Source organism: Penicillium riverlandense (assembly GCF_028828495.1).
Source record: "Penicillium riverlandense strain IBT 135883 chromosome Unknown utg000002l_segment0_segment0, whole genome shotgun sequence".
In the NCBI taxonomy this organism is placed as follows: domain Eukaryota; kingdom Fungi; phylum Ascomycota; class Eurotiomycetes; order Eurotiales; family Aspergillaceae; genus Penicillium; species Penicillium riverlandense.
This window is the reverse complement of record NW_026643195.1, coordinates 1,805,190-1,831,866: the sequence shown is the minus strand read 5'-3', so window position 1 is coordinate 1,831,866 and position 26,677 is coordinate 1,805,190. Positions and strand designations below refer to the sequence as shown.

At 51.6% G+C, this 26,677-nt stretch overlaps 7 protein-coding genes across 7 annotated transcripts; 4 read left to right on the top strand and 3 right to left on the bottom strand.

Moving 5' to 3' along the window:
* Positions 1 to 91: 91 nt before the first annotated feature.
* On the top strand, positions 92 to 3,499 carry N7474_003031 (putative SNF2 family helicase/ATPase; the record flags this gene model as incomplete). Its single annotated transcript, XM_057194446.1, has 2 exons — positions 92 to 3,025; positions 3,083 to 3,499. 2 exons carry the CDS (start codon positions 92 to 94, stop codon positions 3,497 to 3,499), a joined length of 3,351 nt encoding a protein of 1,116 aa, XP_057055801.1.
* A 1,394-nt stretch (positions 3,500 to 4,893) lies between these two features.
* On the top strand, positions 4,894 to 8,658 carry N7474_003030 (hybrid sensor histidine kinase/response regulator; the record flags this gene model as incomplete). Its single annotated transcript, XM_057194445.1, has 1 exon — positions 4,894 to 8,658. One exon carries the CDS (start codon positions 4,894 to 4,896, stop codon positions 8,656 to 8,658), a length of 3,765 nt encoding a protein of 1,254 aa, XP_057055800.1.
* A 553-nt stretch (positions 8,659 to 9,211) lies between these two features.
* On the bottom strand, positions 9,212 to 12,004 carry exg2 (putative exo-beta-1,3-glucanase; the record flags this gene model as incomplete). The annotated part of the gene is made up of 3 exons (XM_057194444.1): positions 9,212 to 9,632; positions 9,696 to 10,708; positions 10,766 to 12,004. 3 exons carry the CDS (start codon positions 12,002 to 12,004, stop codon positions 9,212 to 9,214), a joined length of 2,673 nt encoding a protein of 890 aa, XP_057055799.1.
* A 1,373-nt stretch (positions 12,005 to 13,377) lies between these two features.
* N7474_003028 (Serine/threonine-protein kinase 32B) lies at positions 13,378 to 15,370 on the bottom strand (the record flags this gene model as incomplete). Its single annotated transcript, XM_057194443.1, has 7 exons — positions 13,378 to 13,936; positions 13,991 to 14,445; positions 14,498 to 14,653; positions 14,705 to 14,909; positions 14,959 to 15,070; positions 15,123 to 15,245; positions 15,328 to 15,370. The coding sequence occupies 7 exons, from the start codon at positions 15,368 to 15,370 to the stop codon at positions 13,378 to 13,380; spliced, it is 1,653 nt and encodes a 550-aa protein (XP_057055798.1).
* A 1,964-nt stretch (positions 15,371 to 17,334) lies between these two features.
* N7474_003027 (uncharacterized protein) lies at positions 17,335 to 18,306 on the bottom strand (the record flags this gene model as incomplete). Its single annotated transcript, XM_057194442.1, is given in 3 exon segments — positions 17,335 to 17,830; positions 17,844 to 18,133; positions 18,175 to 18,306. 3 exon segments carry the CDS (start codon positions 18,304 to 18,306, stop codon positions 17,335 to 17,337), a joined length of 918 nt encoding a protein of 305 aa, XP_057055797.1.
* A 1,195-nt stretch (positions 18,307 to 19,501) lies between these two features.
* On the top strand, positions 19,502 to 20,952 carry N7474_003026 (uncharacterized protein; the record flags this gene model as incomplete). Its single annotated transcript, XM_057194441.1, has 2 exons — positions 19,502 to 19,967; positions 20,030 to 20,952. The coding sequence occupies 2 exons, from the start codon at positions 19,502 to 19,504 to the stop codon at positions 20,950 to 20,952; spliced, it is 1,389 nt and encodes a 462-aa protein (XP_057055796.1).
* An 883-nt stretch (positions 20,953 to 21,835) lies between these two features.
* Positions 21,836 to 26,216, top strand: N7474_003025 (uncharacterized protein; the record flags this gene model as incomplete). The annotated part of the gene is made up of 7 exons (XM_057194440.1): positions 21,836 to 22,233; positions 22,290 to 22,512; positions 22,560 to 23,545; positions 23,596 to 24,316; positions 24,367 to 24,417; positions 24,472 to 26,131; positions 26,179 to 26,216. The coding sequence occupies 7 exons, from the start codon at positions 21,836 to 21,838 to the stop codon at positions 26,214 to 26,216; spliced, it is 4,077 nt and encodes a 1,358-aa protein (XP_057055795.1).
* Positions 26,217 to 26,677: the final 461 nt, after the last annotated feature.

The following is a 26,677-nucleotide window of genomic DNA, read 5'->3' as shown; positions in this document are numbered from 1 at the left end:
CGATTGGTACTTTTTAAAAACTTCGCCACCCCATCGCCAACTCACGCTCCGCGCCACACCGACACCCAGGTCTTTAGACTAGACGGCAATCATGGCGAGAGAAAGCGATGCGCCAAAACACCCTCTCACCCCGCGACGTCCAAACGATCAGCCTCCGGCTCCCCACGTACAGCAACCTGAGTTCGGAAAGCCATCTCCACTCGGCCAGCCGCAGCCTCGGTCAAACCACCTCTTTAATGTCCCGAAATCAAACCAATCGCGCCCGGAACACCATCGGCCCGTGTCCACCTCACAGCCGCAATATCGCAGTTCTCAGAATGCCGCACCTCAAGGCTATCGGCCAGCTGCCCCGCCGGGCGCCAATCCCACCTCGCCCGTGAAGCGCAGCGAACCTTGGGATCCGTTCAAGCCCGTCCGGCCAGCAGAATATACCAGCCAGAGACCAGGAGTCCCTCCGGGTGCGACTGAAATCAAGCGTCCCGAGAATGTCACCTGGACTACTCCCCGCGCCGCCAGAACTATCTACACGTCCCAGCCGATACCTCCGAAGATGTCCAACGCGTCGAAGAATCTCCAGAAGTTCATAGACTTGACCAAGGACGACAGCTTCCCGACCGGGAGGCAGACCAATAATGCGTCTACTTTCGGTGCTATGGATGTGCATGGATACGTCGATTCGGCCAAGGCGAATGAGAACATCAAGGCTTTGCTCGAGGGTGCTTTTGAGGATGAGGAGGAGGAGAAGATGGCTCGTTCGAGCTCTAAGGGCAAGAAAAAGAACACTAAGAAAAAGACCCAGAAGAAGAAAAAGAGTTCAATCGAGAAGAAGGATGAGTCCTCCGATCTTGATGATTTGGTAGATCAGCTCCAGGGTGTCACAGTCAAGGACCAAAAGGAATTGAAAGAAAAGGAGGCCGATGATGCCCCAAACGCCAAGGAAACACTCAAAGACGATATCGAGGATAAGGAAGCCGAGGAACAAGAGGAGCTCGACGCTGAAGCCGACGAAGATGACGATGAGGAAGAAGATGATGATGATGATGAGGAAGATGCTACTGTCGAAGGGCTGAAAGTCCAGCTTCTACCCCATCAGGTTGAGGGCGTGAGATGGATGTGCGACAAGGAGACCGGCCGCAGGACAACCAAAGGCATCTTTCCCAAGGGCGGGATCCTCGCAGATGATATGGGTCTGGGTAAGACCGTGCAAGCTATCGCCCTCATGCTCAGGAACCGCCGACCAAAACACGAACACAGCGATAATTCCAACGACGATGAAGACCAGCCGAAGCTATCTGCCAAAGTCAGCAAGAGCACTTTGGTGGTGGCCCCCTTAGCCCTCATCAAGCAATGGGAATTTGAAATTGATGCCAAAGTGGAAAAGACCCACAAGCTCCGCGTCTGCCTCTATCATGGAACCAACCGCGCAAAGACCTCCGGATCTTTGGACGATTACGACGTGGTGATCACTACGTACGGCACTTTGACCTCGGAATCGGCCACCTCAGCCTCGGACAAGGCGAAAAAGTCCGGTCTTTTCTCCGTCACCTGGTACCGCATCATTCTCGACGAAGCGCATACGATCAAGAATCGCAATGCCAAGGCTACACAGTCAGCTTGCGCCTTGGACGCCGAGTACCGCTGGTGCTTGACCGGAACACCGTTGCAGAACAATCTGGACGAGCTACAAAGTCTGATCAAATTCCTCCGCATCAAGCCATTCGATGACTTGGCAGCCTGGCGGGACCAGATCAGCAGACCCTTGGCTAATGGACGCGGGGGCCTAGCCATCCAGCGCCTGCAGGTTTACTTGAAAGCCTTCATGAAGCGCCGTACCAAGGACGTCCTGAAGCTCAACGCCAATCTCAAGTCTGAATCATCGGAGTCTGGTGAAGAACAGAAGAAGTCCTCGAACGGGTTCCAGATCACCGAACGCAAGGTCATTAAAGTACAGGCTGAATTCATGCCCGGTGAATTGAACTTCTATCAGCGGCTGGAACAACGCACTGAGAACAGCCTCGACAAGATGATGGGCGGTTCCAAACTCGACTATGCCGGCGCCTTGGTCTTGCTGCTGCGTCTTCGCCAATCTTGCAATCATCCTGATTTGGTCAAGAGTGATCTGGCCAAGGATAAGGATGTTCTCCTCCAGAACGGGACCCAACAGAGTCAAGGAAAGCAGGACGATCTAGACTCTGTGGCGGATCTATTTGGGGCTCTCAGCGTTGTCACCAAGAAGTGCGATGTGTGTCAGATGGAGCTCAGCCCGGCGGAAACCCAGACTGGCACTAGTCGGTGCAGCGAGTGCGAGGCTGATCTGAAGACAGACTTCATTGGCAAGGCCAAAAAGAAGCACAAGTCGAAGACGAAGGTGCACAAGCATGGCAAAGCAGATTCTGAAGCCCAGCCTACCCGCTCGCGGAAGAACCGCAGGGTTATTCTTGACAGTGACGACGAAGACGAGGCCGAATGGATCGTTCCAGAGGACCAGCGTAAGGCACCAAATCTCGGCAAGGCTGGAGGATCGGACGACGAGAACGCCGAAGGCGGCGGCGAATGGCTGAACTCTGAAGATTCAGAGACAGAGGATGAAGTTGATTCTTCGACTGGCAAGAAGAGTCAACCGTTCGTTCTGGACAGCTCCGAGGATGAATCCGACTCCAAGGACGAGACCGATTCCGAGGAAGATATCTATCAAGACCCAGGAGATGGCAGCAACATACTTCCGTCGACCAAAATCCGCCATCTGATGCGAATCCTCAACCGCGAGTCCGCCGACTACAAGTTTATTGTCTTCTCCGTGTTCACCTCGATGCTTGACAAGATTGAGCCCTTCTTGAAACGAGCCAACATTGGGTTCGCGCGGTACGACGGAGCAATGCGAAACGACCACCGCGAGGCCAGCCTGAACAAGCTGCGAAGCCACAGCGGGACCCGCGTGCTGCTATGCAGCTTACGGGCGGGCGCTCTCGGCCTTAACCTGACTGCGGCCAGTCGCGTTGTGATTCTCGAGCCCTTCTGGAACCCCGTAAGTGCCCTGTTACACATACAACCAGTGACGAGCTAACTAATACGTTCCCTTCAGTTCGTGGAAGAACAAGCTATCGATCGCGTCCATCGCCTGAACCAAACCCTAGACGTGAAGATCTACAAGATGATAATCAAGGGCACAGTCGAAGAGCGCATCGTCGATCTACAGGAGCGCAAGCGCGAACTCGCCAACGCGACGCTCGAAGGCAAGTCGGCGGCTGGCAAGCTGACCATGCGCGACATGATGGCCCTCTTTGGCCGCGACGCCGAGCACAGCTATACTAGCAGACAAGACACGCTCGACTTCAAGCAGCCGACTCGCTTGCTGAGCTCGGCGGACGAGCCTCCCGCCGCTGCACCACCATCGTCAGCGCTGTCTGATCCATCCCGCGATCATCGCAATCGTCCGTATCAGCAGCCGCACCGACCCCCTGCGAGGCCTGATGATTCGGTTTATGGCCGGCGTTGGTGAATAATAATAATATGTCGAGCCTCGATCTACGGTCTGATGTATGGACGTTGCCGGCTCCAGTGACGTTGCAGGATTTAATGATTATTGTTACATAGTACACCGTTTTTTTGGGGGAGTTTTTGGTTGTAGATTTTTCTGTTTCGGCCTTTTTGGCGTACCTATACAATTGAATTCTCATGACTTGCTACTCTAAATATCCGTGGGTACCTTATTGGGTAACTAGTCTGTTTCCGCTAGACTGGACAGCAAGTTGTATCTAAGTGTTTATCTCTACCTTACAATGCATTTCAGCCGCAAACGCAAAGCTACCAGTAAGCTCGGATTTGGCAAATATCTTCGCAGTTCCCTTGCACGCTACTTCAAATAAACTGAAGAATATATTGACATAGTATTGCGCGTTTGAACCAAGCTTTGGTGTCACGGTTGCATGGTCAGCCACCCACCACATCGGAAAAGAGGCCCACGAGTCAGATACAAGTAGGGCCATTGTGTGGCACAGGATGGCGAACCAGGGTTGGGTATGAGACTGATCGGAATAGTGGTCCGAGGGGAGAATTAGCATTTCAATCAGTGACGTTGCTCTATATCTGAGGAATGATGGTTGTTAATAATAGGAGTTTCACAGTCGTAGATGGCTTCGGCTCTCCACAGAACTCCTTTATGTATGCATAGTAGTATGTAACAGCAACCTTAACAGTAATAAACTGGAGATAAACAAACTCTAAGCAAAGCAAGCGTACCTCAAGCTCCGGCTGTTCCGCGTCTAGACCCATCGATAGTCTCGGTGGTCCATGTATGTCGAACGCGCCTAGCGAAACCTAGTCTCTACCTTAATCCCATCAAGCTCTGGGGTGGACAATACTCCACATCTTAGAACTTAGATCAATCCACAGTCCTGCAAAGACTGACATGGGAAATCCCATTCACGCAATGGTCTCGCCCATCGTACCCCATGGTCCTGGGCTCCCGGCTCAACGTTAGCGCTCCCACTCCCGGTGGTAGTCCCTGGCGAACCGGACGAAGGAACCGAGAATGTGCGCCTCGTGAGAAGCATTCTCGTGTTTGGATTCGGTGCTGATAGGCTATTGGGTTGAGGTGAGGGAATGTTTTCAACCTGGGTTTTGTGGTACTCGGAGGCGAGAGATTATACTCCCCCGGGGAAGATCAACATCTCCTTTGATCCTTTGCGTCAATGATTTTCTAATCTTTTTTGATATCAGCTTGTTGGGGATATTCTTTGAGCAGGTCATTTGCAAGGTCTCTCGTTATTTGCTGTCAAGAGTAAGCTTTATTAGCTCTACTTTGTCCCTTTAGAGTGTAGGCAGACTTCGGCTCAGCGAACGACTAACACACTGTTTGACAAGGCTATTTCCTCTTCTACACCAACAAGAGCCATGAATACATCCTCCAAATCCAGCACATGCGGCAACTGGTCGATCGTTTGCAACGAACAAAATGACAAGGACGATAAATCGTTCGAGGACAGACAAATTCTTGCCCGGACGTGGTCCGTACCAACGTCGATATGTATTCTGTCCGACACAAAGAGAGAGATACCATCTGTATCCGAACTCGTTCCTTCGAAGCTGAAACTGCCCCAGCTGGGAAGCGAGACGGCCGAGCGCGTTTTTCCCATTCGCTCAGTGGTTTCTTTCGACTCAAATCCCTCGTCCGCATTACAGACACCTTCGCTAGATAAGCTGGAAAGCCCCATCTCGCCATTTTCCGACGCCTTCTGGAACAGCACTGCCAAAGATGGAAAAGGACCCTTCCAGACAGACAGCTCCCCGGAAAAAGACGCCGGTAAAGGTCCAGTCATCTCCAAAAGACCGGACTATTTGTCCCGTATGCATCAGAGGAAGACTGTTCTGGAGAGTACTCTCTCGCCACCTGTCAAATGCTCAACGCCCGGACCTCCTTCCTTTTCCAATTTCCAGACCGTCGCATCATCCTGTGAGGAAAGACCGGCCTGCAATCGCAGCTCTAGTGACATTATCAGTCTATCAACACAACTTCAGCAGACCATTCGCGAAGGCGGAAAAGTCTTGGCTGCTCACGAGTGCACAAACGGAGTTTCTCACTCGCGAGAGGATGATAGTGCTGTTACCATACAGCCGTTTGGGGCACTACTAGTGGTATCAGAATCTGGCGATAATCTGAACGTCCAAATTGTGAGCAACAACTCCAGAGATATCATGGGTTATGCTGCGGATGAGCTATTCGAGCTTGAATCATTTTGCAACGTTCTGTTTTCCTCACAGAAGAAAACTTTCCTGGATCATGCTAGATTCGTTTTGAGCGACGACTATGATGTTGAAAAGCTTGGTGCTGAGGTCTTTGGTCTATCCATCATCACCCCGGAGGGCGGTACTCGGAACCTGTGGTGTACCATGCACACGAACAAAGCATTTCAAGACTACATCATCTGTGAGCTCGAGCCAGATGTTCCAGTAGACAGGGAGGGAAACCCAGAAATGAAGAATTCACATTCGATTTCCGAGACTTCAGACAAGGTGTACAGCAAGACCGAACCGCTTACGACCTTACCAAGCTTGGGTGATGGCGGAGCTTTACAATCTACAGAACTCCTAAACACCCTTCCCAGAATCTTAAAACTGATAGCGAGTGCTCAAACATTGGAACTGCTGGTCCATAATACCATCTCTGCCGTCCAGCAACTGACGAAATTTCACCGGGTGACCATGTACCATTTTGACGCGGATCGAAATGGAATCATCGTGGCCGAAGCAGTCGACCCATCCTTCAACTTGGACTCCTACGAAGGCGTTCATTTCCCTGAATCGACTTTTCCGGATAACCTGAAAAATTCATATCTACGCAATAACGTATGCTTCTCATATTGCAATTCAACGGAACCGGCGGAGTTGGTATTTAGAGCATTGACGAACAAAACCGCATTAGACATGAAACACACCTATCTTTCCGCCGCCTCCGCACCCTCCAAGCACCTTGCAGGCACTCCTACCTATGCCTGCTTATCCATCAACATTAATGTTTTCGGCAAGCTGTGGGGCTTGATATCCTGCCAGTCCTACGACGCGAGCATAAGACTCCACCCGCTCGTCCAAAAAACGTGCTGGTTCATTGCTGAAGCTGTCTCGAGCAACATTGAGCGTCTCTCATACACACTTCCGTTTCAAATGCGAGATCAAGCCGCTGTCTCTCCAGACAGAGATTCATCGCACGTCAGTACCCCATCTGGCGATCTGCTCGGACTTTTTGGAGCAGACTACGCCGCTGCGTCTATAATGGCCGAAACCAAGATTCTTGGCAAACCGGCGGACTCTCAAGAAGTTCTGGCTCTGGTTGAATACTTGAGGGCCAAGCAGCTGAATACGGTCTTGTGGTCCGCTGATATCACAGTGGACTTTCAAGACTTGAGTTACTCGCCAGGGTTCCATGATCTTGCTGGCTTCCTCTATACCCCCCTGTCTGCCGATGGGACCGACTTCATTATATTCTTCCGAGCCAACTCAGCCAGCTGTCGTGATGCGAGCGAGCATGACGTAAAAACAACAGTCACTTTATCAGAGAAAGCAGCTGAATGGTCCGCGGCAGAGTTCGGGAAAGCATCCATCCTCTCCCAGCTTTACAGAACTTTCACGGAGATATGGCAAGAAAAAGAGGCAGCGATGCAGAACAACCAGCTCATGAGACTCCTCTTAGCAAATTCAGCACACGAAATTCGAACGCCCTTAAATGCCATAATCAACTACCTGGAAATCGTACTGGATGGGTCCCTCAACCAAGAAACAAGAGAGAATCTCTCGCGCTCCCACTCCGCGTCAAAGTCTCTTATATACATCATCAATGATCTGCTTGATCTTACCAATGCCGAAAGCGGCCGGAAGCTCATCAAAGATGAAGTATTCGACCTCACGGGGACCCTGTCTGAGGCAACGAATATCTTCTGGGAAGAAGCAAGGCAGAAACATGTGGATCTTCAGGTTGTCCAACACTCTGCCCTACCTCCAGTGCTGGGTGACCAACGACGTGTCCGCCAGGTAATCACCAACTTGATCAGCAATGCCATCCAACATACATCTACGGGAGCTGTCACAGTTGAGTCTTGCGTGCTCTTGGATTGTGATGAGTCCGGACATATTGCCATCGAGGTGGCTATCCACGATACGGGTTCTGGCATGTCTCAGGAGACCGTGGAGGCACTCTTCTGTGAGCTTGAGCAGGTCTCCAACAAGGGCTATATGCAGAACCCTAACATCGCCTGTAAGCCCTCTCCCGACCTGTCCTCGGAGACGAAAACCGTTCTCGGACTGGGCCTGGCGTTGGTTGCTAGGATTGTTCGAAACATGGATGGACAGCTCAGTTTGAGGTCAGAAGAAGGGAAAGGAAGCTGCTTCAAGATTAGACTGAAGTTCCCGTTGCCTTCCGTGGAGGATATCCCGGCTGCTCCAAATGTTTCTTCCAGTCCGGGTACATCATATAGTTCAAACAACGAGCAGGCAGCCAAACCAGAAACAGAGGAGCCATTCTCCAGAGCCAATTTTCAGACGATCCACAAGCCCAACCAGGAATCGAACGGTATCCCATGCTTCTGTGGCGACAACAATGATCAAGCCAGCCGTCTCCATGACAAAGACAAGCCCTTTCTGAATGTTGATATCTCCTTGAAGTCAGGCGCATCCACACAAAAATCCAAGTCAACTTCGAAAACGACCCCACTGCCAAACCCAGAATCAACCGAGACAACACCAGAAACATGGCTGAAATTATCCTCGTCGCCTAAGCAAGATAACCCCTCCGAGCTCGATATCAAAGAGGCCCAACCTCCCGCCAAAGAGGTTCCAGCTAGACAAGCAGAGCCCGCAACATCAAAAACAAAAACAGACTCACCTAAACCCGCCACAGCCCTCGAACCAAAGACCTCTCCATGCACGCTACATGTCCTAGTCGCAGAAGACGACCCGATCAATAGTACAATTCTCCGGAAGAGACTTGAGAAATTCGGACACTCCGTGCACATGACAGGAAACGGCAAGGAATGCGCCTCTGTTTATCGAGAGAGTCCCGGTTCGTTCGATGCAGTGTTGATGGATCTACAAGTGAGGAAATTCCAGTCCATTTCTATAATCCACCCGCTGATTATCTACGGTTTCGTTAACATTTCAATGTACTAACGCAGATGCCCATCGTCGACGGCGTAGGTTCCACGAAAATGATCCGTCAGAACGAAGAACAAATACAAGCAAATACAAGTCACGCTCGGACACCCGTGTTTGCTGTCTCGGCATCTTTGGTGGAGAAGGACCGGCGGAGCTATGTTGATTCCGGGTTCGATGGCTGGATCATGAAACCGATTGATTTCCAGCGCATCAATGTGCTGCTTGGTGGAGTTAGGTGTGATGCAACTCGCAATTCGTGTATCTATCAAGTTGGGAAGTGGGAGCAGGGCGGCTGGTTTCATCGATCTACATCATAGACTGCTGAGAAGGTGGCTAACGAACTACTAAACGGGTGAAGGACTCCAAGCGGTGGGTGTTGAGGTTCAAATGAAATAAATATCAGTACTAACCAAAGATCTACGCAAATCAACATCGGTGATCATGGTAAATGTAAATGGCTTATTCTATCAACAATGCAAGTATAGAACAAGAGTGATAAACCACATGGTATGAGTATGTACATCCAAACCAAAATTCAAAGCAGAAAAAGTATATACGTATCGTCATATCAGTAGTACCCCTGCAACCCCTCGCTCTCGAAATCTGGCACTGTATCACCGCACCTGAACGACGGCTGATACGCCAGCTTCGGCATGAACCCATTCTTCCACGCGGTACGGTAGCTCCACTGCGCAGCAGACTCCGTATGCCACGTCCAGTAGAACCAGCCCATCGCAGACTCGAAGGCAGACATCTGTGCCTCGGCGTATGTCTGCAGCCATGACTTGTATACATCCGAGTACTGGGAGACGTCCGCGTTGGCATCTGTGCAGCTACAACCCGCATCCGTGTCGGCGGTGGGGCAGTAGGCTGTAGACGAGGTAACTGACATCGTTCCTTCCCAGCGTGTGCCGCGGCCCACGTTGTTGAGGTACTTGGCGCAGTCTGTGTCTGCTTGGGACCATTCGCCGCATATGGTTGGACCCCATCTGTCAACAGGTTAGTTAGACTCAATGGCAAAGTGGTGATCGTTGGGCGCGTGAGTTACATACCCTTCTGTTGTGCTGTTAACCTGCTGGAGCATAGGTAACCAGCTGTTGCAAATAAGCTCCACCTTAGCCGTGTGATTCAGGACAATCTCGCCGGTGTTGAAGATGGTATACTGATGCGTGTCGAGGTACATGTTATCCGGATGCGTCTTGAACATGGATTTCCACTTGCCCAAGTTCAGGAACCCGTCATGGAAGACCAAAGTGGCAGTGACACCGTTCTTGCGGATGAGCTGGGAGACTTGCTCATTCCAATTGAGGACTTTCTCGACAGACAGGTCGAGCATGAGTGGCTCGTTGACAAGCCCGTAGATCGTCACTACGTTCTTGTATCGGTCCTGCGCGAAGAACTGAGATAGCTGGTCATGGATCTCCAAAGAGCGCTGGGCGTTCAATTCCCCGTCGGTGCCGTTTATCCACCCGATAGAGCCTTGGTGGCCACTGTGGTTCCATCCATTCTGACTGCCCGGGATTCCATGGATGTCAAGCTTGACGCGAAGTCCGTACTTGCGCGCGTACTCAATGGCTCGGAGAAGATAGCGCCATGCAATCTTCGGGACGTAGGGATCGCCATCGTATGTCTTGACCGACCAGTATGAGTACTGGATGCGGACATGGTCAAGACCTGCTTCTGCGATTTCCGCAAAATCCTGCTCAGTAATGAAGGTGGCGTAGTGCTTCTCGATTGTTGTTGATGCAGTGCCCCCCAACGCTTGGCTCAGAGTCCACTCATCAACCACAGCGTCCAAAGACGAATAGGACTCGAAGAGTGACGGCACGATAAAAGGCTCGATGGATAGCCATCCACCCAGGTTCACTCCGCGGATCGGGCGCGAGCCGTAAGGAAATTTTTCGTTGAGAGGAGGTACTTCGTCGTTTGGTCGGGCTGAGTCGTCCCATGCTGAGTCGATGCCCATGATCGAAAGCCCTCCCACGGTCTCATTGGTGAAGGTGACATTGAAGCCATCGGTGCTGTACCAGGTGAAAGGGTCCAAGTAAGTACCTTGTGCGTAGGACTGAACGCAATACCAATCAGCACAAAAGTCATGACAACCCTTTGATAGTGAACTTACCGGGATACTGTCCTCACTGATGCCGTCCAGATTGGAGTTAGAAGGGAAACTCGAAGAGGAATCAGATGAGCTCGACGAGTCTGACTTGGAACTGTGCTTCTTCTTTGACACAGCTACCGCAGTCGGAATGATAATAATAAGCAGCAAGACCACAGCCGCAATGCCACCCATCCATATTCGCCTCTTCCTGGACCAATCAGCCCAGAATCTCCAGGCCGGCGGGCCTCCATCGCCTGGATCCGAGCCAGTCTCCCAAGGTCCTTCTTTATTCCACCGGGAATCCATGACAGGCGTGGCTCCACGACGACGGACCTTCATCTCAGGGCTCCGCCCCTCCTCCAAGTACGCCCCGGAGACAACCCGGGCCCCGGACTTATGTCTCGACCTCCCCTCAGCAAGCCCAGCACCAAGGGCAGCCCCAGCGGCGCCTTCTAGAGCAGCGCGTTTGCGCTGTCTTCGCTCTCTGCGGGTATCATCTGGCGGACGGGATCGCTCTCGCCGGTCCACCTCGTCATGCTCAGACGTCAAGCGGGCTAGCGCGTCAGCGCTCAGCAGATGCGACGCACTGTTCGTTGACTCGCTGCTCTGATGTTTCTGTCTTCGAGCCACATCAGCCGCCGCCGCAGCCTCAATGCTCCGTTCGCGGTCTCGTTCTCTTTCTCGTCGTCTCCGACGTCTGTCTTCGGCATCCGCATCTCGCGATCTCTCGCGCTCCTTTTCTCGAGGCCGAGATCTCCTATCCCGCACGTCCTTGGCCGGACTGCCTTCCCTATCCTCATACCCGCGGTGCCTGCGATGTCCATCGCGATCCCGCTCGCGATCTCTCTTCTTAATCGGCGATGTAGCAGGCGACTCTTTCGCCTTAGACCTTTCCCTCCGTCTTTCCTCCACGGATTCATTGTACGCTTTCTCCTCATCGCGTTGCCTCCGGCGCTCCCGTCGCTGCTCCCGTTCTCGTCGCCGTTCCTCCTCGTACCCATCATCTGCATTGTAGTCGTAGGAATCACGCCCCGACTCCCTGGGAAAATTATACCGTCCCCCGCGTGCAGTGGCATTATTGGGACTCGACGCCGCGCCACCTTCTCCATCATCGGCCTCCTCGTATCGCCCGCGAATGTATTCCCGCTCTCGCTCGCGTTCTCGTCTGCGTTCGCGTTCCTTTTCCCGCGCGCGATCTCGCTCCCGGTATCGTTCGCGCTCCCCGCCGTACCGATCTCGGCTGCGCGATTGACTCGGCATGCTAGGTGCGCTGCTGTCTGTCGATCAGCCCAAATAGGCACTGGAATGTCACTGGCAGCGCGACGGGGCGCGGGCCGATCCTCGCGGCACTTGCCCTCGTGGTGCCTCTGGAATGGAAAGCGATTTGAATGGACAGGAGGTGTGGTGGTGGTCTTGAGGTGCCTAATGCTGCGGCTTGAGCGAACGAAACGTGTCAGTGTTCGGGGTGGATTGGAAGTGCGCTGGGTCAGCCCGTCGGGATCGCAATCGGTGCAAGTGAGCTGTTTGTTGAGCTTGGTCGATCAGACTGGAGAGACGGTCGTATCGTATGTATCGTTCAGTTGTTGGAGTCGTGGAAGTTATTATGATTATCGTTGCTCCGATAATCACATCAAACCCCCTGTTTGTTTGGTCCCCAACAACTCGCGTGGCCCCGTTTCGGGCTCGATGTAAACACGCCGCAATGGAGGTGCCCGCGCGATAATAGCCGAGTCGGTTTCGCGGTCAATGAATGCGAGGTGTTATGTCGATGCATGTAGCTCGTGCTGGAGAGAGTTACCGTGCTTGGCGATCGTCTTTAGTGGTTGGTTCCCCTGTGGGGTGGAAGAGGGATTGGTTGCGGCGCAACCAGCTGGAGCCGCCAGGTTTCTTCATCATCACACTTACACAGTTATCCACAATGAACTCTTGTATACATGATATGGTATTGGGAGAGAGACCGAACTATGCTAGGAAAATGGCGGAAGATGGCCACGATTAAGTACAAATGCCACACCCGACGGAGAATGCAAAAAGTGGTAAGTTCCCGACCCTTCTAATCACAACGAAAGAACTTCATGTTCATCATTCAACGTGGGTCTGTAAATCCAAATAAGAGGAAAGAAACCGATATACGGTGCGCCCGAGTGACAATTGCCCCGGGAGGCGGGACGGGGATAACCCAAAGAGATATAGTGGTTGAGTATTGGCACCACTCCGCTAGGAAAGGAAAACAGTAGAACAACATCAAATTCTGGCTCGACCAGGGGAATCTAGAAAAGAAAGGATATAAAACACTGGCAATGTGCCTTCTTGCAGAGCATAGCCAACAGGTGAGTGAGTGAGTGAACGGAGATGAAGGTGGCAGACCCAGACCGGTGTTTTGGTCATAGGCCTCAAGGCAGTGATATGCATCTCCGGAACCCAAAAAGAGGGAGAAAGGCGGCAAGCCGAATTTGATTTAAAAGGCAAGCAATTGAACGGTAGAGGCCCTCGGCAGAATCTGCATTCGCAGACTCGATGCTATGAGTGAGGGGTGGGAACCAGGGTCCGGTGGAGCGCAAACCGACGCGCAAGTGAAGAAAACATGCAAGATCATCCGTATGTTCACCCGCTAACCGCAATGGCGAACAGCTTCAGCTGATGATTTGTCGGGCACCTTCCTTGCCCAAAACGCCCGGCTCGGTCGGCTTGGGGCTGCGATCGCGGCCCTTCTTCCGACTCAAGAACGAGAGCATACCACTGTTTCCGGGTTTGCCCTTGCTTCCAGCACCGTCCAGCCCTTCCGCAGGAAGAGTGGAGCTGTGGTCCGCAAGCTCGCTCCAGCTTCCGGATTCTTCAAGAACCATTTGCACTCCGCCGCCCTTGCTCGGTTTCCGGAGTGTGCCGCGCTGTTGTCGAGGACCGTTGTTATTGTTGGGGGGTTGGAAGGGCCGGTGGAAGGACGGCGCAGGTGTTGGAGAACCGGATGCTTGGCTCGAGGGCGAGGGGGGTTGCGCTGTGGCCTCCTTGGCTCCGAGATTCTCAGCGTTGGTGTTGATCGGAGGGGCTTGCTTCGGAGGCACCTGTGGAGGTGGTGGGGAACCCCTGGACTGGGATTCCGGCGCTGACGATTGGCGGGTGTGGGAGGTCGTCTGGGTGATTGGAAGGATATCTTCGGGATTCGTCGAGGCGGCAATCGCTTCCGCGGCGTTTCTGTAAACAGGAGTCAGTATTTTACCCCGGTGCTTTTCTCCAGTGCAAACATACCCTTGGTAGTTGACAAGCGTGTAGTCAAACGGCTCAAACATGGTCTCAATTAAGCGATGGAGTTCATCATCCCGAATCTCTTTGGCCGTAGCATCCTCTCGCAGCTCCGCACGTGGCTTCTGTCGACGAGCTCTGGCCTCCAATGGCGCTTCCTCCAGAAGTAACTCCTCCAGATCGTAGGTGGCATCGAAATTGGTTTTGTCACTGGATGGAACGAACACGGGAGGAATCTCCTTTCGCTGGAGGGCGTCAAAATTGATTTCGGCGAAGAACTGGTGGTTGGTGAAAGTCTCGAAGCCAGTAGCGCCAATTCGTTTGCTTCGATCCTTCTCCATTAATGCGCCCAGGGCGCGAAGGCATGCGACTGACACTGCCGGATTGGTCACATAATACTTCGGTTGAGCTTTCTTGATGTTCTCGCTGAGGGTGTCCTGACTGCGTCCTTCGAATGGTCGCTAAACACAGATGTCAAAAACCACACAAAGTAATGGAGACCAAGCAACATACCTTGCTGTAGATACATTCGTAAAAAGTGACACCCAATGACCACCAATCGACCTCATTGTAATAACCGACTCCTTCGTACACCTCTGGGGCCAGATAAGCCAGGGTCCCGGACTTGCTCGTGAGCGGCTTGCCCGGTCGGAAGTCTGACGCCACGTTCTAGACAGGCATGTTAGTTCCCGCAAGGTAAGACATGGGCGCGTCACATACGAAGTCTGCCAAATGGACATGGCCCTCAGAGTCCAACAGCACGTTGTCCGGTTTCAAGTCTCGATGGATGATTCCCTGAGAATGGATGTACTTCAACGCACAACCTAGCTCGGCCATCCAGAATCGCACCGCCTCTTCCGTGAAACACTTTCGCGAAATGTGAAACCGGAGATCACCCCCGTTCATCAGGTCGACGACAATGTAGCTATATCGCTGTCAGAGACGCACATTTCTCCCCGTGTCGTAGAACTTACATGTATTCCATATCCTGAAAACTATAGCGCAAATTGCACAGGAATGGGTGGTTCAGATGCTCGAGCATCCGCCGTTCACGAATGATATTCCGTACACTTTCCGATCGTACCACTAGCGGAGACGTTAGATGCGGCCACCCGTGTCCATGACATTCCACACTCACCTTCTTCCTTGCGGATATACTTGAGGGCAAATGTAAGGCCTGTATCTTTCCTCTCGACGATGCGGACCTTTCCGAAAGCGCCTTTTCCGACCACGCGGAGGAGGCGGAAATGGTTGAGGTTGACTAGAGGCCCGGAAATACCGATTAGCGATGCAATTCGAAGAATACGAGCGTGCGCTCTTCTGCACCTCCCACCCGAACATACCTGCATCGGTGTAGGACACCGGTTTCCCCTGAGAATTACCCATGTTGCGGGGCAGAGGCTTGACCAAAAGTTCTGTGTCTCGACTAGTGACTTCCTAGCGACATCCCACTTGTTGCAGGGACTTGAGGAAATCACGAGCGAAGAGCAATTACGAAGAGAGTGGCAATGATGAGCTCAGATCGTGATGTCCATCGGAGTCCTTTTGCGAGGGGGCGGTTTCGTGGAGCGGGGGTAGGCGCGCGGAGGCACTGGGATCTTCGTCGACGGGCCTGAGAGTCAAGGCAGGGAGATTATTGCACAGCACACCGAGTGGTTGTCAAATTCGAGGTGAGCAGAACAATTAATTGACCGGGGATATTATTTTTCGGAAAGAATGGTGGAAGAGCCCGGGAACTAGTGTAGAGTTAAGCGCAGGCGGTTGGGGTCCGGCAAAAGAATATGTATCTGCGTGGAACAGAAGGAGCAACAAATGTTCGAGAAGGAACCGAAGGCGGGAAGCAGTTTCTTCAGGCGAGATTCGAATGTCTCGCAGGTGTTTGGATGGAAGTCGTGGAAAGGGGAAAGAGACAGGCTGGCGGTCAGACCAGGCAGTATATTTCAATCAGGTGATCCGGGAAAGCGCTCAAAAAGGGCAGTTGGTAGGGTCGTTCCTCACTCCTGATGCCGTGCATGGACACTTTGAGATTAGTGCCCTTTTTCCCTTTTCTTTGAGAACTCCCGGGGGGCTTTTTTGTCGAGCATTGCCTACCAGAGACTACTGCCGCATGGACCCACGTGGAAGCAAAGGGGACCGAGCTATGAGAACGGAGTGGACCAGCGACCCATGTGAATCATTTGGCTCATTTCGCACACCCGCCTTAAGGCGTGGATCCTGCGACGCATCCTGATGATCCAAATGCGCCGTGAGACGGAGCCAGGATGTCGACGCCGTTAACAGTTACGAGATTCGGTGCTGTGGCCGGGCGATCGCTATTTGCAGAGGCCGGAAAGAGCCTAGTGGTCGCCTAAGCCTGATCCTAGCTGACAGGGGTAGCAGTGAAATAACCTTGCCACGCGACTACTGCAGTCAGACAGACAGGCATCCCGTGCGCTCGTGGCTGCCACGTTGCCGACCGCCCTTGGGTTGTCCAGGAACGGGAGAAGTTAGACAACAATCATGTCTGACGATGCCCACCGGCTGGACTAACTAACTAACTAACGAGCGGGTCTCAAACTGTGGATAAGCAGAATTTGCCCCATGGTGGTGTTTCACACTTGCAACAAAGAAACAGGCAAAACTAGGCTGGCCTGTTTCATCCCTGATTTAACTTTGGCCTGAACGTATCGAATACATCTGCGCTCTTGGACCTCTTCTACGCCGCCTACATCACCACTATTATTGTTTGTCTCTATTGGTGTGATCGGACGTTTTCCTGCAGCGCGTGCAGAACGGATTCCAAGTTGTCACATTATATATGTTACGGATGCGATATGTCCCGAAAAGCACCTTTCGTACTTCGTGTTGCAGAAAACAAAACAATAGCATGATATATATAATGGAATTGATCAACTATCCACAATATCCCTACCAGCGCAGTGTTTACGGAATGCGGAAGACGCGTCTCTCTCGTGTCCAACCAAGTAGCATACCCGCCACCGCTTCTTCAAATGCATATATCGGCGCCTGGTGATAACCCGCCAACGCTACAGGGAGCACGCTAGCACCGCAGATGTAAAGGTTCTGTGTGCCCTTCACTGGACACTGGATGTCTAAAGCACAGGTTTTGATAGCGTTCAAAGTCTTCAGAAGCATTGTTGTAGTATTCGTAATGACTAACGGAGCGTTGCTAGATATCCAGATCCTTTTGAAGCTTAATCTCCCAGGGCCACCAAGATGCCATAAACAAGTGCCGTCCAAGTGATGGCGGGAATTATCATTAAAATAATTAGAGGTTGATACATATGCTGACAGAAGGAGTCGTTCGCGGCACCAGATGACGCAGCGGTGGTTGTTAAAGCGAGTCTTTGTCAATATGTCTTCATGGGGATATTTGAGTTGATTGTGAGAGCAGTGACGTTGTCGGTCGGGTTTTTATTTGCTGTTTTAATTGAGGCTAGGTCTGTGACTCCTTGTTCCGCATATATTTGCTTCATTTTGGCGGACGGCTTGCCCTCAAGCTTCTCCGATTCGTCTTTCTTGGTGTCTTGGTCTTGTGGTTTGGAAGCAATCGACCGGTTTTCGCTCGTGGTGTTCAGTGGCACATCTGTAGTAGTGAGGGAAACAGTCGGGCAAAATTTAGTCTCTTCGTATCCGAATCCGACAACAAAAATAGTCACACCAAAGACGATAGCATTTAACCACCATATCCATCTCCAACCGAGACCACTGGCAACAAAACCGGCAACCAGTATACCCATGCAAGTAGAGAGAAGCCACGTCCAGACATAAAGGACATTCATTTTTCCTCGTTGGTGCACGAAAAAAAGATCCGCAATGGTCATTTGGACGATGGCCTCCGCCAGACTTCGGAAGAAACATTGTATTTACATTGATTCCCATTAGGTCTCCCACAGTTTGCATCTTAGCGGACCAAATGCAGACAGCAAACTGAACCACTGTACTGAATAGATACACCAGTCGACGGCCAAACTTGAGCGCAAAAGGAATCGGGATGACAGAGCCGACTCCTAAAGCAGCACAGCCAGCAGCATAACTGTCATTCAATATCTCGCTGGTAAAACCGAGCTCTGTCTCCAAGGGACCCCATGTTGGCGTATTGGCGCTAATAACCTCTGCAACCCTAGCAACATAAAAACAGACTAATCCCTTGTTCAAATATTTGCGCCATGGGGCCCAATTGAGGGGACCGGATCATCTGAGGGTCGTGGTTGCAAAATGATGGTTTCTCCATCGGGCGAAGTTACATCCGCAAGGCATAATGTACCGGAAGGCCACATGGTATTGCTGCCGGTACTACTGTTGGGAAGGGTCGAAGACATGGTGAAATCGAGGATAACAGCGAAGGGCAGACTAGATGAGTTCTAGCCTGAAAGTAGACGTATGTTTTCCGGAATCAAAGCTGGGCATTCTCATACTATAAGAAGCCAGGGAGCAGAGCTTCTTGGCTCGCCTGCTCATTCGCGAGATCCAAGGTGAACTTGCGGGCCCGAATATTTACAAGCTGGTTGGTCGACGGTACCGCATGTCCGATTCAGAGCCAAATAGTATAGCTCTAACCCAGCAGGAATGAAGGTCTGGGTGGGCAATCTGCTCACGACCCTCGCCTAGATGGCGCTCATAATCGAACGGGGTGATGGGATTGACCCCTGAATTCTACCCCTGAAGAATGTCCTGAAGTGATCTATTGCTTTGACTCGTCGTTGCTACTAAAGCATACTATAGCCCGCCTAGTCGCACTCCATCAAAAAAACATACCAAGTTTGAATCCCTACAACCACTATAAAATCTCGGAATTAGTGCTTGAAAATAGAATATGTAATAATCAAGTCCCTGATCTAGGCCTAACCATACGTGTGTAGGGCTCGAAACACTGGATTAGTTATTGGTTGGAGCATGCTGTATTCCACCAGCAAGTCGGCCACCCTAAAAATAGTTTTGGGCTGGCCGACGCGCTCGTGGATCATGTTATGATCGACAGGTCTCTATCACGCAAGAAATATATTCTTGACTCTATTGGGGAAAGCGTCGCTTTTTAGACTCTACCAGAACCTTGTTGGCCAAGAATAAGATCCTGACACGAGCAACAGTGGAGAATCGGCGCGGTCTTGGCAACAGTGGACTTGGGGCCGGATTTGGTGCAAGTGTGGGACCATATGGATATTGATCGGCCACTCATCACCTGCCGTGGGAGGTGGGAATGTGGTCAAAATCAACCAGATAGAAGATGTCTGGCATTCTGACTATAATCTAGCGATCCGTTTTATAATACAGAACGCATCGTAAGCGAAATCGTCGCACAATGCCTAGAATACCAAACATTATAAGCGTTTTGTGCTGCTCAAACTATATCCATGGCTCCACCATGATGATTTGCCGACAGGAAGCAAAGGAGGGAGGTTTTTGGTGGAAGCAAAAGAGGGCCGGCCGATACTTCTGCATTTAAAAAGGAAGGAACATGATGGCATCCGCTTGCGCGCAAGTCGACTCTTATCTCTGGAGTCATTCCAGTCCACCATGGTTCCTTATAAAGCTGCCGTTCTGATGCTCCTTCCGCTGTTGCAGGGGAGCAGTGCATCGAATCCGATCCAGGGCCCGATTACCGGGGATACCACGAAGTGTGAAACTTCCATCCATCCCCATGTGACGGCCATCCATGCCGATATCGTGGCTCCGAGTGGCTCGACGGCTGTGGTCGAGTTTGTGTCGATCACTTCTGGCAAGGGATCCACGACGAAGGCATCGACCTCAACTCCTTCGACTACCTGTTCGTCGACTCGCTGCCCGGTGACCCTGATACCGGTCAGCTTTCATCCTACCATCTCGACTTATATTCAGCACCTCACGACCACCTTCACGGTTCCCGCGAGCTCCACGCCGTTCCTTGCATTCCATTCCATCAAGCAAAGTGAGGAGGTCCATCCCGCGGACATCAAGCCCAAAGTCTGGGATGCGCCGGGAGAGATGACCAGAATTGGCCACGGTCACACGAAAAGTTTCGATTCCACCGGTGGTCAACCATTGTCAGTCAGTCCTTCTCAATAGCCACTAAGGACCACCCGGTCCAAACCCACCCCGCCAATGGCGCCCTATCACCGAGCCACTCGAGGTTGAAGGGCACATCAGGTGGTCATCAGCAGGTACACCCGCCGGCGAAGTCCTCGCCCGTTCAGCAACCCGAGGTCGGGGCCTCGCCGTCCGTGAGCCACTCGAAGTTGAAGGACACCTCAGGTGTTCATCCGCAGATAACCCCGCCGGCGAAGCCCTCGCCCGCTCAGCAACCCAACGTCTGGGCTTCGGCGTCCTTTGATTTACAGAATGCTCCCGATGCTGCTGAGATGTCCACTATGTTGGCCACCATGTCGGGTCCTTCCTCCGAAGCCATAGCTGAAATACTATCTAAGATATCCACGGAAACCTCCACAATGGCATTTGCGGCCTTGCAGAGCGAGTTGAGTTCTATCCCAACGAGTTCAACGACTGGAGCCGCCGCGATCGCCACCAATGGATTCGTTCTAGCTGGGTACATGGGTGACTTGATCAACAAGGGAAGGAGAAGTGACCACAACGACAAGGAACTCGAGTCGATGATGGATGAGTCTGGCGGCCGGATCCGCACGTACATTGAGAACCGCAAGAGCGAGGACAACTCGGGAGGGGGCTCCTCCGAGGGCTCCAGCTGTACCTCTGGCGGCGGGCTACTCAGTCTGCTGAAATCGGCCTCGTGCTTTGTAAATGATCTCGGCAAGGGTATCAGCGAGGCGAAAGTCGGCCCTCCAAGTTTCCTCGAAAACACCATCGACAGCGCATGGGACTGGGTGGATAATGATAAAGTTGACAAACCGGAGCCAACCACAGCATCCCTGACCGTCACAACCCATTCATTGTCGGTAGTCGCTTTGCACTCCGCCTGTAAAGCACATCTGACGGCGAATGCTCTAGCGCTCTTGCTAGCGGCGTTAATGTGAGAACACCTGCGGCTCTCTACCAGAATAAAACCCTGTTCGCCAGTCCTGGTGCACCGTCTATCTACGCACCCGAGGATGCCCAACATGCCATACGAAGACTGGCTGAGACGAACAAAGTCCACCCGGGACAGCGTGAATGGCTCGCCCAATCGCGCGAGGCAGCTGAGAGGTTTCTTTGAAATCGACTTCGTTCACATCTCCTGGGAGTTAGTCGTGATGAGTACGACCGGTACAGAATCCCTCTCTGCGACACTGCCATCGGCCAGGCCGTGAGCGCAAAGACCCTGACGCTATATGTTGAGCAATGGAGGCAGGTTGAGTGTCTTGAATGATTTACCATTTGATGCGTATTCTTTTATAATGATCTCTCGGCGAGGAAAGAAATTGGCTTGTCGTCTGCTCCTCTTCTTTGAGACAAAAGTGTGTCGAGATGGAAGGTGAACAAGGCTAATGAATGTTTTACGAAGCTTCTGTTCCTATATCAAACTTGTCTTTCTTTAGCTCTAATCCTATTCTCCTCTTGCCAAAATTGACTCCATTCTGGTCTGCTGCTGAGTGTAGATGTGCCAGTCACGGGGTGCTACTTGGACGCTCCTTCCTGGGTTGTCTGTCTGTCTGTCTGTCTGTCTGTCTGTCTGTCTGTCTGTCTTCTTCTTCTTCTTCTTCCTCTTCTTCCTCTTCTTCCTCTTCTTCTTCTTCTTCTTCTTCTTCTTCTTCTTCTTCCTCCTCCTCCTCCTTCGCCCTCGTCACACCCCATCTCTTCCCTGAACCTTAAGCTGCGAATCTTTCAATTTTGCCATTTTGCAAATCCCATTACAATTGCTCCTTCCATCGCACACATCGATTTACTTAGGCCCATCGCCAATCCGAAGCCATACCCACAATGGCAGGCGAGGCACCTGACCCCGAGTCCAGCAACAACTTCACTCGGATAGGCTCTCGATCTGCCATGGAAGTAAATGCAGCACGAATTCTGGAAACCATTGGCGATGAGGATTCACTTCCTTCAGGACTCGAGGCCACTGCGAATACGAGTACAGACAAGGAAGCCGCCTCGACGGGAAACAGGCTCGCTCCGTTGCTTTTCCAGCGCCCTCAAAGTTCCGGCATTGATGTCTCTGCTTTTTCATTTGCGAGGCCTGCTCAAAAGCGGAAGGGTATTCTCCTCCAGAACTCGGCCAGGCGTGTCTCCCTCAACGTAGAGAAAGCTCCCAGTCCTCACCCGACAGCAGAGGGAGGAATCTGTGGGAACAATGAGCGTTTTGTTGCAGCAGAAGATCGGTAATTTCTCCCCCAGCTCTACAGTCTGGTATACTCACAATCCTTTCCATATAAAGTCAAAGCCCATTCAGTCCATCGATTGGCCCTGAGCACCATGGAACTGGCAATTACCGTGTCGATGGACGCACTTTGGATTTGCAATTTCGCCGCCCCACGAAAACACGCGATCTTGAAAGCAACACGCAATTCAACCCACCGGCTGGCAGTGTCGATAAAGGAACAACTTCGGTCACTTCTTTGCTGTCAAATTTCAATGATCAACCAGGCAATGCGACAGAGGTGAGTGTGGATTCGTCACATTGAAATCGTATGGTTGACAATTGAAGCCTGGTGATACTCGTCCGAGCTCATTCAGGTCTATCCAAGTCGAGCAGCAAGGTTTGCCCAGCGTTCGAGCTCGAGACCGCTCTTCATCTCGAGTATCCAATATCTCATCAAATGATACCCGAGTCTTAAAGCGCCGGCATAACAGCCGCGAGGGCGTACCGACCAAACGTCGAACGACCAGCCAAAAGACAGAACAAGATCTTTTTGAGCAGTTGATCAACAAAATCCGACAGCGTGAGGAAAAGCAAGTTGCTTCCGCTAGCCTTCAACGGCAGACCGAGTCCGAAAATACAGAGCTCAAAGGCGAAAACCAATCGCTCAAGGAAGACCTCGAGGCGTGCCAGGTCAAACTGCAAAAGAAGATGTCCGAGTCAAAAGTTCACAAGGCCCAGATGGATTCTTGGAAAGTGAAACTCGGCAAATTCAAGGAGGTCGTCAACGGATTGGGTGAAGATTATGGAATGTTAAAAGAGCACTCCGACAGATTCATGACAACTGCGGAGTCTCTTGAAAAGGAGAGGGATGGCATCGTGGAAGAGATCAACGAGATCAGGGCCGATATATCTCAGGCCACAAATACAATCGACGGACAGCGAGAGAAGCTCGCTGAGTCGAGAAGACGCATTGCTGTTCTGGAGCAAGATCTACAGCACTCGGATGCAAGTAGACTGGAAACAAAATTGCAAATGTCTGAGGAGAGGAAAAGAGTGTTAACTCTCGAGACCTTTATTCAGAACCACACTCGGAGCCAATCAAGACAACTTGGGGTTGTCCGAGATGACCAGGGGAAGATCCTCATCAAACTGGGTTCAGTCCTCGAGTTGATTTCTGAAACTGCATCAGCCTCTGAAAAGGTGATCGTGGCGAGCGTTCTTAAAACCCTTGACGAGTGTGTATCTTCGGCCAAGGAGTTGCGCGATGCTTGCTCTGCAGAAAGGACGGATGCTCAGCTATTCACAAGCACTGTGCAGGAAGTAGCTTCTCGGTAAGTGATGGATCCGAAGTGGGCATTGGCAATGACTGATAGCTAAACAGAATCGACTCAATTGCAAGTCAATTTTCCAACGATATTGACAAAAGTACTGTTATCAACACTGTCACGATGCAAAGCCTTATTAAAGAGTTGCAATCTGTCAAACGCAACTTGGGTAGTGATTCATCACTGTTCAGACAGCTTATTGATAGCGAGAGTGCGCAGAAGAGAGTTGAACGGAAGCTGGATGCGGTTGAACCAGCAATCAACAAACTCGATACTTCAGTCAAATCGCTGGAGACCACCGAGCACAATATTTCCCGTGGGCTGGAAGGCTTTGGGGAAAAGCTGGATAAGGCCCAGCTTGTGGCGGCTAACCCGGCTCTCGATGTGGAACTTTCCAACAAATCCGTTGAGATTACGAGGCTCCAATCTCAACTACAGGAGGTATCTGCAGAGCTTAGATCTTTCAAGACACGATTCACGGGCACGGAAGCGGAGAAAGAAAGGCTTCTACAGTCTTTGAATGATGTCAACTCAAAGAAGCAAGCTTTTGAAGACCGTGCGATCAATCTCGAGTGTGCAAAAGTTGCGTTGCAAGACGAAATCCGAGGGGCCGAGCAAAAAACCCGCGAAGAGCTGATAAAAGCAAACACGGTTTCTCAGAACAACCTGAAAGTGACATACAAGCAACAACTCCAAGGTCTTGAGAAGGAGAAGAAAGCTCTTGAAAAGGAATCTGCCAAGCTCCAAAAGCAAGTGGAGAAGGCCGAGGGCGCTTTGGTAGGATTTTTGTCGGGCATATTGAACATGTACTGACACGCGCTATGCAGGTCCAAGCCACCGAAGAAGCCAAGAAGGAACGAAGACAACAAGACGCCATGGTACGTGTCACCCTCTATCAAAGATATTAAGGAGACGCACACTGACTTTACCAGCTTGGAGAAATGCGACAGCAAATCAAGGAGCTCAAAGATGTTTGCTCAGGCTCTGCAACCAAACTGGACTTGCAGGTTAACGAAATGATTTCCATGCGCGGGCAGCGTGATCAGCTTCAGATGAATTTTGAAGAGCTGCAGACAACTATTCATGACCTTGAAGTCAGCCTAAACTCGCAGGCGAAGAATGAGAAACTCGAGACGGTGCAAACGGCGCAACAGATTGAGAGACTCCAAGCATTGATTCGCCAAAAGGATGAAGAGCTGCGGACCGTGGGCCAGAATTTGGATGCAGCAAATTCAGCCAATACGGACCTCCAGGCGAGCCTCCAAACCCAGACTGAGATAGGGAAGTCTGAAGCAGCGCATGCGCTGCAAAGCCTCGAGAGTCTTCAAGCTAAGATTTGTCAAAAAGATGAAGAGCTGCAAATCGTGAACCAGAACTTGGACGCAGCAAATTCAGCCAAGTCGAGCCTCGAGATGGGAAAGGAAAAGGCCAAGACCGAGATACATTCTCTCCTCCGCCGAGTTCAGGAAGGGGAGGGTTGGCTGAAGACCATCAGAGAAGGCGCTGCAAAGTTTACGACAATAGACTCAAGGGAGTCTTTTGCACACACATGGAGCAAGTTGGAGACCATACTACAGTCCGCAGCCGAGGCTCCGGGAGAGGCGCCCGCTTTTTCTACCCGCAAAGAGGTTGCAACTGACAGTGGTATCGCGGTCTCAACAAAACGAATTGTTACCTCTACCCCTGACAAAGGCAAGGGTAGCTCTGCTCAGGGTTTGATGCGAACCAGAGATTTGTCCCAGCAGCCTTCAATCGTTGAACCAGCTGCTGTATACGCATCGGAACAGCGTGATTCGTCACCATCTGTGATTGCAAACAATGACACGGAATCGAGTTCGAATATCCCCGATCCTACGAGCAACATTTCATTTGCGAGTATCGGAACTCGACATTCAATGAGCGATGATTTAATTTCACCTTTTGATGACCCGGCCGAGCTTGAGATGCTTTTCATGTCAACCCCAGATGTCCCGAATCAAGCAGCACCGTTGCGTGTCCCGGCACCAGCCCCGATAGAGAAGGACGAAGTGAGCATTTTGAAAGAGGAAACACTTATGCGACGCAGAAGGCCTGACAGGAGATCTAGCGGTAGTGACCTTGACAGGGTTATCGGAAGCCCTGCAAGCCCTTCTGTTGCTGGAGCGGCCGGTGAAATCGCAAAAACAGAGCATCCCACGGTCAAACGCAAAGCAGTCAGCTTTGGACAGCAGCACTCTGCTACTGAGCCGACCGAAGGATCGCGGCAAGGATCAATCCAGGTCGAGGAAGACTTGGATGAAGACCAGTCGAGCAAGAAGACAAAGCGTGTCCATGTGCACACATACAGCCGCAAAAGAAGCGACCAAGCTTCTCAGAAGGTCAGTGCAAGCCAGACTGTGACCAGCGAGAACATCTGCGTGGAGACGATGCAGCATACAACGGCCCAGGGGACGAATATCGGCGCCGCTCAACACCCCAAGGCATCTCGAAAATTGGCAGATGCGTCCGATGTACTGGAGCGAAGAGTTAGCCCGCGCAATCTGGTTTCTGTAGGCAGCCAGAGCCACGCTGCTGGCCAGAATACCGCTGGTCGTCGCCGACGTCGGTCCCGTGGTATGATGGCCGAACCCCGAACGGAGTCACTTGCTAACACTTAATAGGTGAACGCTACAGCGCCCGCTTTGATAAGGAGGAATGAGTCTTTGATGGGATCAGAATCGCGGAAACACAAGACGAAAACGAGAAGAGACAATTACGATGCAACCTTCAATTCATCCTGGAGTCTCTTCATCATTACCGAGGAAGGCAAACGGATATATAACATAAGGAACTCTTGCGCTATGATGGAAGCAATTAGGAATATGCATGGTATGATGTAGCAAAACGAGGGAAAGTGGTGCAGTGAGAAATGTATTTTATCTTCAACAATATACCCCAAAATTGTGTATCTCTAAAACGCCAAACATGATGCTCCATGGGAGGATCGACAAACTGGGAAAGTACCTCCAGCGCAAACCTCCCGAGTTGATAATGTACACGTAACAGCCGAGGCGCACGTAGTTCCTCGAGGAATCGCAGCCTCAAACAAAGTTCCTCCCCCAAAAGACCTCCAGTTGGTATTCACGCCGAGTGGCACGATGTGACAGAATGAAGTGGAAG